General features: G+C 31.4%; 1 protein-coding gene across 1 annotated transcript in view; it reads right to left on the reverse strand.

Annotated features, from left to right (window-relative positions):
* Positions 1 to 11,200, reverse strand: part of LOC107722906 (potassium voltage-gated channel subfamily H member 2-like) — a 60,236-nt gene that overhangs the window by 42,172 nt on the left and 6,864 nt on the right. Inside the window, exons 2-4 of the mRNA XM_016531406.1 lie at positions 8,164 to 8,598; positions 5,104 to 5,127; positions 4,748 to 4,959 (exon numbers count right to left, since the gene is read on the reverse strand). Of these exons, the coding sequence (XP_016386892.1) occupies positions 4,748 to 4,959; positions 5,104 to 5,127; positions 8,164 to 8,598 (671 nt within the window). The remainder of the gene's footprint in view (positions 1 to 4,747; positions 4,960 to 5,103; positions 5,128 to 8,163; positions 8,599 to 11,200) is intronic.

The following is an 11,200-nucleotide window of genomic DNA, read 5'->3' on the forward strand; positions in this document are numbered from 1 at the left end:
GTCTGTCTCTATCTATCTATCTATCTATCTATCTATCTATCTATCTGTCTGTCTGTCTGTGTCTGTCTATACACAGAGAGAGAGAGAGAGAAATTGCTATTTTTATTAAGCAAGGATGCATTAAATTGTTCAAAAGTGACAGTAAAGGATAAAGATTTCTATTTCAAATAAATGCTATTCTTCTCAACTTTAGAATGCAAATAGAATACAGTATTGTACATTTCAAAATCACAGTATTACTGTTTTTATTATTTTTTTTAATTCAAACTTGGTGAACATTTTTGTCTTAATGTGCACTAAGGAATTGTTCACAATAAGGCCAGAAACATGCATAAATGAAGTAAATATGGTCAGTTTTGCGTTGATGTTGACATATTCACACCATCACACTTCAGTCTTACCTGTGTGACCTTCTCTGTGACGTTGTGTGTTCTGTCCTTGACCTTCGGTGCGATGATGGTTTTCTCGGAGGACGGAGAGGAAGGCGCTTTCTTATCGTTGGATTCAGAGAAGTTGAGTGCGATGAGCGGGATCTTGTTGATGGTGCTGTATTTGTTCAGATTGGAGTCTGAGGTGGATCCCAGCAGGCTGGACTTCAGGTGGTTGAACGGACCTGAAGGTCAAGAGTAAAGAAGAGCCTGTGAATATCAGAGATTAGGTATTTTCATTCATCTCGCATAAGGCTGAGTGATATAGCTAATATTCTTAATATATACCTCAGATGATTTCTGGTGATATGCAGCATTTTGGATATTACTCATGTAATTTTGGCCATTAAACTCTTATTTACTCACCATGTCATTCCAAACCTGTATGAACTAGGTAAGTAAACACTGACAAAACTTTCACTTTTGGAAAACCCATGTCATTAGACTAGTTTCACAGTCCACTGTCATATAGTGTGTATGAGGATATTAAGACAAGGGTGTTTAATAGTGTAAAAAAAACAAAATTAAATACATTTCTGTTATTTCTGTTTACTGTCCATTTCAATGAAACAAATAAAAAAGTATTAATCTGTGTCATCACAATGTTCATAATGTTCATAACACAATATTATATATATATATTCAAATGTTTAAAGAAAAATTATGTGCAGGTAAACAATGCTTTCAATAATTTCAATATTTGAAAACGTGATTAATAATATTTTAATGTTAATTATTATTATTTAAAAATATATTTAAAAAATATAATATTAAATCAAATATTAACATTAAAATACATTGCGTAAAATGTACATCTAAAAATGACGATTTAAGGCATTTCAGAGCAAATACTTAACTATCATAAGAAAAATCTAATTAAAGATGTGTAATATATTAGTTATATCACCCAGGCTTGATCTTGCCTTGAATAGTTGAATACATATTGTTTGCAAAATTAAATAAATATTTATAAATTGTAATTTTAAATAAAAATATTTAACATGTATTTTAAAACAATTTAAGGCATTTCAGGGAAAATACTTACATATCATAAGAAAAATATAGTAGATATATAATATTCGTACTTGCATATTTGAAAACAGCACATATTGTTTGCTCAGCTTAATGAACCATTTGAGTGAAACTCATCAGTGTTGAATTAAAATACCATCTAAACTATAGATGTGAGATTTTACTGAAAGTATCAGGATTTTTAGTGCATTTCAAGCTTGCCATAAACATCGTCATCCATGCCTGAAGCGAACATATGCAGTTCTGTGAGCATCCATTAGCAATCCATTAAAATCATGTGCAATGTAAAAGAAAAGTGACAGCCTCTCTTGGCATACAGCGTTAATTCAAACTGATTAGAGAAATGTCCTCCAGAACTGAAAGGTTAACAGCTGATGGAAGTCATTCAGCATGCAGCATTGATTTGCTGTCCCGATGCATCAGTCCCGGTCAATGGGACGTGAAGAGTCTGAATCACAACCACCTCAATGCAGGAAGGTCCAGACTAGAGCTTTATTGAAATAGCAGCAAATGTTCTGTATGATCTAATCAAGACATCGATAACAGCTGAGAGGAGAAATCAGGCTGAAAATGGATAATCACCACACGGCATGACGTCCCGGACACTCTGATGATGCTCTGATCTGAAGTCTGAATGCGCTTTTGAGCAAAGATAACAGGATTGATCTAGATTTTTTAAGTATGTAGAGTTAACCAGTCTAAGTTCTGATTATAACAGGGGTGTCAAACTTTATTTTATGCTGAAAACTGGAGCTGAAGCTTGCGGTATTCATGGAAAATGAATGCAGAAAACATGATCTTCTAATGAGCTTATAGAGGCTGCTTCTATATAAAGACAAGTTCGGCATAAACAGTGTTTTCATTTACAGACCGGCTTTTCTCTCAAATTCAGAAAGCATAGACTTATTTAATATAGTGTTATATAAACATCAAGGTTATTATAACTAAAACCTTAAAAATACATTTGAAATAAACGAAATATTACCTGAAATAATTTTTCTCATTTTCGTTTAGTTTAAGTCAAAGTTCTAAAATAACTCAAACTAAAATGGACATAACAAACTAATAAAAAACTATAGAGAGACTTTACAAAAAACAAAATCAAAATGAAATGAAAACTGGAAAAAAATAAATAAATTAAAGAAAAATTAAAATGTTACTAAAACCTATGGAGGAGTATAGAGATTAGAAAAAGAAAATGAGGAATGTGCCCAAGTTCTTTCTTGTGAAAAATGAAAACACACAAGCTTCTTTTAAAGCTGATGAATGCCAGCAGTGGATCATTTCATATTTTGGTCCTTTAAAATGACTCTAATTGAAAATATCAACAAAACGAGGCAAGCAGAGGGTCATTAATTATGATGCCATTATAATTGCCATTTCTTGCTGTTAGATGTGATTATCATTCATCAATAAAAGCAATGAAATCACTTCACTGGAAAATTATACATTCCTGTCTACATTAATCGTGCAAATAATGTAGAAACTAATGCGCATTATGATGGTTGAGTTAATCAATTGCACAGCTTACATGCACTTTGTAATTCAAACAAGGTTTATATCAGGGTAAAGAAAATGGCTTCAGAGATCCTCAAATTACAGAACTATTTCATATTCATTCAGTTTAAAATTTGCATAATAACCAGATATGACTTAGGAAAACCTCATATTGTATCATATCTTTCACCAAAACTATCTTAAGTTGTGGTATTTTTTTTTTCTCTTTTTATCTGTAAAAGAACAGTATTACAAATTATATTACAAATTAACCAAAAAATGAATTAAAAGAGCCTTCAAGTATTTTCAAGTAAAAAGTAAAAGTAAAGTCAAATTTTATTTTATTTTATTTATCAGAAATTGAGAAATGCTTGAAGTCTGTTTTTATTTATTTTATTTTATGTTACTTATTAGGGTTGTTATTATGACTAATATGCTGTTAAACATACTGCTTGTATTTTAAACAACAACATTATACATTATATTATAAATAATATTTTTTATATTTTTTTAAGATGCTTTTATATAATGTATAACATTGTTCTTTTAAACAAGAAAATGAAGAGTTATTCATTTAATTCATTCTCACAAGAGAACTTATATTATTTATTTAACGTATAATCTTTAAATATTTTTAACATGTAACATTTAAAAACATTATAATAATATTATATTATTATAGCATTATTGTTATTATTTTATTTTCACAGGAATAACTTGTATTTTAATATATATTAAAAGTATTCTAATATAATGTAAGTTTTAGTCCTCACCTTCACTTGCGTGTCTGTCTGTAAACAGGTGTTTGGAGTTGGCGCTCAGTCCTTGGATGTCGTGAACGGAGGAGGCGCGTCTCCTGCTGCACGCGCTGTCTCTGGAGATGGACTGGGCCAGGCAGGTGCTGGACTGCGCTTGAGACGGGCTGGGCTGGTCCCAGGGCTGTTTGGGTGACGAGTGGTCGAGGGGTATGGACGCACTGACCGGGGACGAGTGGGGGCTGGAGCTGATGAGTGCCCGCGTGTCGTTGGCATCTGCTGGACTCGAACCGTCCTTGGTGGGCGATCGGACGTCCATCACGGCCACAGAGTCGTCACTGGCCCTGGGTGAGTCCACCATCACTGAGTCTGGATCGTCCTGCGGGAGAGACTGCTTGCTGGTGCCCAACAGCGTCAAGGCTGGCAGACGGAAGCGGAAGAATCTTCCTTTTCCTGGAGGTATTTAAAAAAATTTTTTATTATTTTTTATTTTTTATTATAGAAATAGAAGCTCTCACAGAAAAATATTGATTTATTTTATTTTGTTTTCTTTTCTTTTAATTATTTTTTAGGGCTGTATATATAGGAAATTATATATAAAATTAGTAATTGAGAATATACAGTACATACACTTGAAGGTTGTTTTATTTAATTTTACTTAATTTTATTTATTATTTTATTAGGGCTGTTATTATAACTAACGTGCTGTAATAAACAAATTAAATTAAAATTCCAAGCCTTCAAGTATTTCTCAGTTTCCAAGTTTTTTTAAAACTTTTATTTAATATTTTTATTTTTATTTTACTTTATTGCATTTTTATTTATTTTATTTTATGAGAAACTGAGAAATACTTGAAGGCTGTTTTAATTAAATTTTTTACTTGATTTGATTTTATATGAAATTGAGAAATGCTTGAAGGCTGTTTTTATTTTATTTTATTTTATTTTATTATTTTGTTTTGTTTTGTTTTATTTATTAAGGCTGTTATTATTACAGCTGTTATTATTATTATTATTATTATTATTATGTCTTACCTGTGTGACCTTCTCTGTGACGTTGTGTGTTCTGTCCTTGACCTTCGGTGCGATGATGGTTTTCTCGGAGGACGGAGGGGAAGGCGCTTTCTTATCGTTGGATTCAGAGAAGTTGAGTGCGATGAGCGGGATCTTGTTGATGGTGCTGTATTTGTTCAGATTGGAGTCTGAGGTGGATCCCAGCAGGCTGGACTTCAGGTGGTTGAACGGACCTGAAGGTCAAGAGTAAAGAAGAGCCTGTGAATATCAGAGATTAGGTTTTTTCATTCATCTCGCATAAGGCTGAGTGATATAGCTAATATTCTTAATATATACCTCAGATGATTTCTGGTGATATGCAGCATTTTGGATATTACTCATGTAATTTTGGCCATTAAACTCTTATTTACTCACCATGTCATTCCAAACCTGTATGAACTAGGTAAGTAAACACTGACAAAACTTTCACTTTTGGAAAACCCATGTCATTAGACTAGTTTCACAGTCCACTGTCATATAGTGTGTATGAGGATATTAAGACAAGGGTGTTTAATAGTGTAAAAAAAACAAAATTAAATACATTTCTGTTTTTCTGATTCACTGTCCATTTCAATGAAACAAATAAAAAAGTATTAATCTGTGTCATCACAATGTTCATAAATTTCTCTACACAATATTATATATATATATTCAAATGTTTAAAGAAAAATTATGTGCAGGTAAACAATGCTTTCAATAATTTCAATATTTGAAAACGTGATTAATAATATTTTAATGTTAATTATTATTATTTAAAAATATAATATTAAATCAAATATTAACATTAAAATACATTGCGTAAAAAGTCCATCTAAAAATGACGATTTAAGGCATTTCAGAGCAAATACTTAACTATCATAAGAAAAATCTAATTAAAGATGTGTAATATATTAGTTATATCACCCAGGCTTGATCTTGCCTTGAATAGTTGAATACATATTGTTTGCAAAATTAAATAAATATTTATAAATTGTAATTTTAAATAAAAATATTTAACATGTATTTTAAAACAATTTAAGGCATTTCAGGGAAAATACTTACATATCATAAGAAAAATATAGTAGATATATAATATTCGTACTTGCATATTTGAAAACAGCACATATTGTTTGCTCAGCTTAATGAACCATTTGAGTGAAACTCATCAGTGTTGAATTAAAATACCATCTAAACTATAGATGTGAGATTTTACTGAAAGTATCAGGATTTTTAGTGCATTTCAAGCTTGCCATAAACATCGTCATCCATGCCTGAAGCGAACATATGCAGTTCTGTGAGCATCCATTAGCAATCCATTAAAATCATGTGCAATGTAAAAGAAAAGTGACAGCCTCTCTTGGCATACAGCGTTAATTCAAACTGATTAGAGAAATGTCCTCCAGAACTGAAAGGTTAACAGCTGATGGAAGTCATTCAGCATGCAGCATTGATTTGCTGTCCCGATGCATCAGTCCCGGTCAATGGGACGTGAAGAGTCTGAATCACAACCACCTCAATGCAGGAAGGTCCAGACTAGAGCTTTATTGAAATAGCAGCAAATGTTCTGTATGATCTAATCAAGACATCGATAACAGCTGAGAGGAGAAATCAGGCTGAAAATGGATAATCACCACACGGCATGACGTCCCGGACACTCTGATGATGCTCTGATCTGAAGTCTGAATGCGCTTTTGAGCAAAGATAACAGGATTGATCTAGATTTTTTAAGTATGTAGAGTTAACCAGTCTAAGTTCTGATTATAACAGGGGTGTCAAACTTTATTTTATGCTGAAAACTGGAGCTGAAGCTTGCGGTATTCATGGAAAATGAATGCAGAAAACATGATCTTCTAATGAGCTTATAGAGGCTGCTTCTATATAAAGACAAGTTCGGCATAAACAGTGTTTTCATTTACAGACCGGCTTTTCTCTCAAATTCAGAAAGCATAGACTTATTTAATATAGTGTTATATAAACATCAAGGTTATTATAACTAAAACTAAAACCTTAAAAATACATTTGAAATAAACGAAATATTACCTGAAATAATTTTTCTCATTTTCGTTTAGTTTAAGTCAAAGTTCTAAAATAACTCAAACTAAAATGGACATAACAAACTAATAAAAAACTATAGAGAGACTTTACAAAAAACAAAATCAAAATGAAATGAAAACTGGAAAAAAATAAATAAATTAAAGAAAAATTAAAATGTTACTAAAACCTATGGAGGAGTATAGAGATTAGAAAAAGAAAATGAGGAATGTGCCCAAGTTCTTTCTTGTGAAAAATGAAAACACACAAGCTTCTTTTAAAGCTGATGAATGCCAGCAGTGGATCATTTCATATTTTGGTCCTTTAAAATGACTCTAATTGAAAATATCAACAAAACGAGGCAAGCAGAGGGTCATTAATTATGATGCCATTATAATTGCCATTTCTTGCTGTTAGATGTGATTATCATTCATCAATAAAAGCAATGAAATCACTTCACTGGAAAATTATACATTCCTGTCTACATTAATCGTGCAAATAATGTAGAAACTAATGCGCATTATGATGGTTGAGTTAATCAATTGCACAGCTTACATGCACTTTGTAATTCAAACAAGGTTTATATCAGGGTAAAGAAAATGGCTTCAGAGATCCTCAAATTACAGAACTATTTCATATTCATTCAGTTTAAAATTTGCATAATAACCAGATATGACTTAGGAAAACCTCATATTGTATCATATCTTTCACCAAAACAATCTTAAGTTGTGGTATTTTTTTTTTCTCTTTTTATCTGTAAAAGAACAGTATTACAAATTATATTACAAACTAACCAAAAAATGAATTAAAATATCTTAAGTTGTGGTATTTTTTTTTTCTCTTTTTATCTGTAAAAGAACAGTATTACAAATTATATTACAAATTAACCAAAAAATGAATTAAAAGAGCCTTCAAGTATTTTCAAGTAAAAAGTAAAAGTAAAGTCAAATTTTATTTTATTTTATTTATCAGAAATTGAGAAATGCTTGAAGTCTGTTTTTATTTATTTTATTTTATGTTACTTATTAGGGTTGTTATTATGACTAATATGCTGTTAAACATACTGCTTGTATTTTAAACAACAACATTATACATTATATTATAAATAATATTTTTTATATTTTTTTAAGATGCTTTTATATAATGTATAACATTGTTCTTTTAAACAAGAAAATGAAGAGTTATTCATTTAATTCATTCTCACAAGAGAACTTATATTATTTATTTAACGTATAATCTTTAAATATTTTTAACATGTAACATTTAAAAACATTATAATAATATTATATTATTATAGCATTATTGTTATTATTTTATTTTCACAGGAATAACTTGTATTTTAATATATATTAAAAGTATTCTAATATAATGTAAGTTTTAGTCCTCACCTTCACTTGCGTGTCTGTCTGTAAACAGGTGTTTGGAGTTGGCGCTCAGTCCTTGGATGTCGTGAACGGAGGAAGCGCGTCTCCTGCTGCACGCGCTGTCTCTGGAGATGGACTGGGCCAGGCAGGTGCTGGACTGCGCTTGAGACGGGCTGGGCTGGTCCCAGGGCTGTTTGGGTGACGAGTGGTCGAGGGGTATGGACGCACTGACCGGGGACGAGTGGGGGCTGGAGCTGATGAGTGCCCGCGTGTCGTTGGCATCTGCTGGACTCGAACCGTCCTTGGTGGGCGATCGGACGTCCATCACGGCCACAGAGTCGTCACTGGCCCTGGGTGAGTCCACCATCACTGAGTCTGGATCGTCCTGCGGGAGAGACTGCTTGCTGGTGCCCAACAGCGTCAAGGCTGGCAGACGGAAGCGGAAGAATCTTCCTTTTCCTGGAGGTATTTTAAAATTTTTTTTATTATTATTTATTTTTTATTATAGAAATAGAAGCTCTCACAGAAAAATATTGATTTATTTTATTTTGTTTTCTTTTCTTTTAATTATTTTTTAGGGCTGTATATATAGGAAATTATATATAAAATTAGTAATTGAGAATATACAGTACATACACTTGAAGGTTGTTTTATTTAATTTTACTTAATTTTATTTATTATTTTATTAGGGCTGTTATTATAACTAACGTGCTGTAATAAACAAATTAAATTAAAATTCCAAGCCTTCAAGTATTTCTCAGTTTCCAAGTTTTTTTAAAACTTTTATTTAATATTTTTATTTTTATTTTACTTTATTGCATTTTTATTTATTTTATTTTATGAGAAACTGAGAAATACTTGAAGGCTGTTTTAATTAAATTTTTTACTTGATTTGATTTTATATGAAATTGAGAAATGCTTGAAGGCTGTTTTTATTTTATTTTATTTTATTTTATTAGTTTTTTTTTTTTACTTTTATTTAATATTTTTATTTTTATTTTACTTTATTGCATTTTTATTTATTTTATTTTATGAGAAACTGAGAAATACTTGAAGGCTGTTTTAATTAAATTTTTTACTTGATTTGATTTTATATGAAATTGAGAAATGCTTGAAGGCTGTTTTTATTTTATTTTATTTTATTTTATTATTTTGTTTTGTTTTGTTTTATTTATTAAGGCTGTTATTATTACAGCTGTTATTATTATTATTATTATTATTATGCTGTTAAACACCCTCCTTTTATTTAAAGATAAATATTCATATAATTATTATTAACAAATTAAATTAGCCTTCAAGTATTTCTCAATTTCTCTATTATTTTATTTTATTTTATTATCACTATACAATATATTATCAGTAATATAATTTTTTTTTATACTTTGACATTGGGGAGAGTCAAAATATACACAAAATACAGAAAATACAGAAATATACAGAAAATGATTTAATAATTTATTCTTATTATAATTTTATTTTATTTTCCTTCAGTGAGATTATCCAGGTTGACTCTCCCTGGATGAAGAATGACTGTTTTATCATATTTCAGAAGTGGCTATGCTGAATACACTGAAATGAGTTGGCAGCACCGCTGGCAGGGTTATTATAAGAACAGGCGTATTCAGCAGACGTGCAGCTTGAGCGGTCAACATTCATTCCCACAATGCATCTCCCCCAGGAGAACAACAGTCTGACATATGGCTCATTTGTTCAGCCGTGCCTTTAATTATCCCACTGGCCTTTGGTCTGAATTCATCCCTCAGTTCGGACACAGATCACCACTGCTTTAATTAGCAGGTCCTCAATGTGGTTTTTCGTTTAAAACAGGATGTGATCAAACAAATCCAGCGTTTCCCCGTGGAATTCAGTGTTTCCTCTCCAGTGCATCAGCGCTTTGAAGACTAAATTGCAGTGCACATTTTCTAATAAATAAGGTCTACTTCAAGAGAAAGCTACCAGACTAGTTTGGCTGAAATCTCATGAATGACGCTGGACTTCACTTTCATTCATGCACACGCCAGAGAACGAGAGCACAAGCACATGTGGAGAGCATTAGCTTTTATCTGCAACACAAAGCTCAACTTTGACCTGAAAATGTGTGCAGATTCAATCTGCGAGATTCAATACAAACAAGTATTCATATCTATCTATCTATCTATCTATCTATCAAATCAAAGTTGATAATCTCATCTATTGATCAAAGTTGTTTAGGTGTCTAAATTATCACAAATTAATTTTATTATATTTTAAAGCTACAAATGCTACATCTCACTTGACAGTGAATGTTTATTAATATTTTAAATTAGCTTTAATTTGTATAGTTTATGTTTTCATTTCATTTTCATTGTACTTTTGGTTTTTTATTTTTCTATATCAGTTCTCATTTGTATTAGTTTTAGTACTTCAGCTTCCATTTATTTCAATTAGTTTACATTTTAAATTTATTTCAGTTAGTTGCCAAAGCAACATTTTTAAGTTTTACATCTAATATGTATATTGTAATTTACAGGTTTTATTTAAATTACCAAAAATATTTTAAAGGTGACATATCATGAAAATCTGACTTTTCCAGGTTTTAAGTGCTATGATCAGGTCTCCGGTGCATCTACCAACCAAGGAAACGTGAAAAAGATTAACCCAGTAACTTTGTTTTGGGAAGCCTTTTTCTGCAAGCGTCTGAGAAAACGAGTGAGGCAGATTTCGCTCCCTTGGTGACGTGGCAAAGGGATCTCATTATAATATTACCACCCCTTAATCTGTAAGTTTCCACCCACAGCTCCGTCATTTGATTTTGCAAGTGACAACAGTGTACCAGTCCAGTTCTAATGCTAATGTTCTGTCTTTGGCTGCACAGACGAGCACAGAACACTATTTAGAGTCCCAGCCTCAGAGGACACAAGAGAGCAGTGGATTTATTGATTTATTACTGTATATTGCTGCTGCCAAACAGATCTAAAATAAACAAGCGATTTATTTCCCAGCTGTTTACCTTCACAGACATAACCAACTGTTTTTGTAACTCGTGTGTTTTTAACGTAAACTTGTGTGTGAATGAGAACTT

The sequence above is a fragment of the Sinocyclocheilus rhinocerous genome, unplaced genomic scaffold (genome assembly GCF_001515625.1).
Source record: "Sinocyclocheilus rhinocerous isolate Xijiao unplaced genomic scaffold, SAMN03320098_v1.1 scaffold934, whole genome shotgun sequence".
NCBI lineage: Eukaryota > Metazoa > Chordata > Actinopteri > Cypriniformes > Cyprinidae > Sinocyclocheilus > Sinocyclocheilus rhinocerous.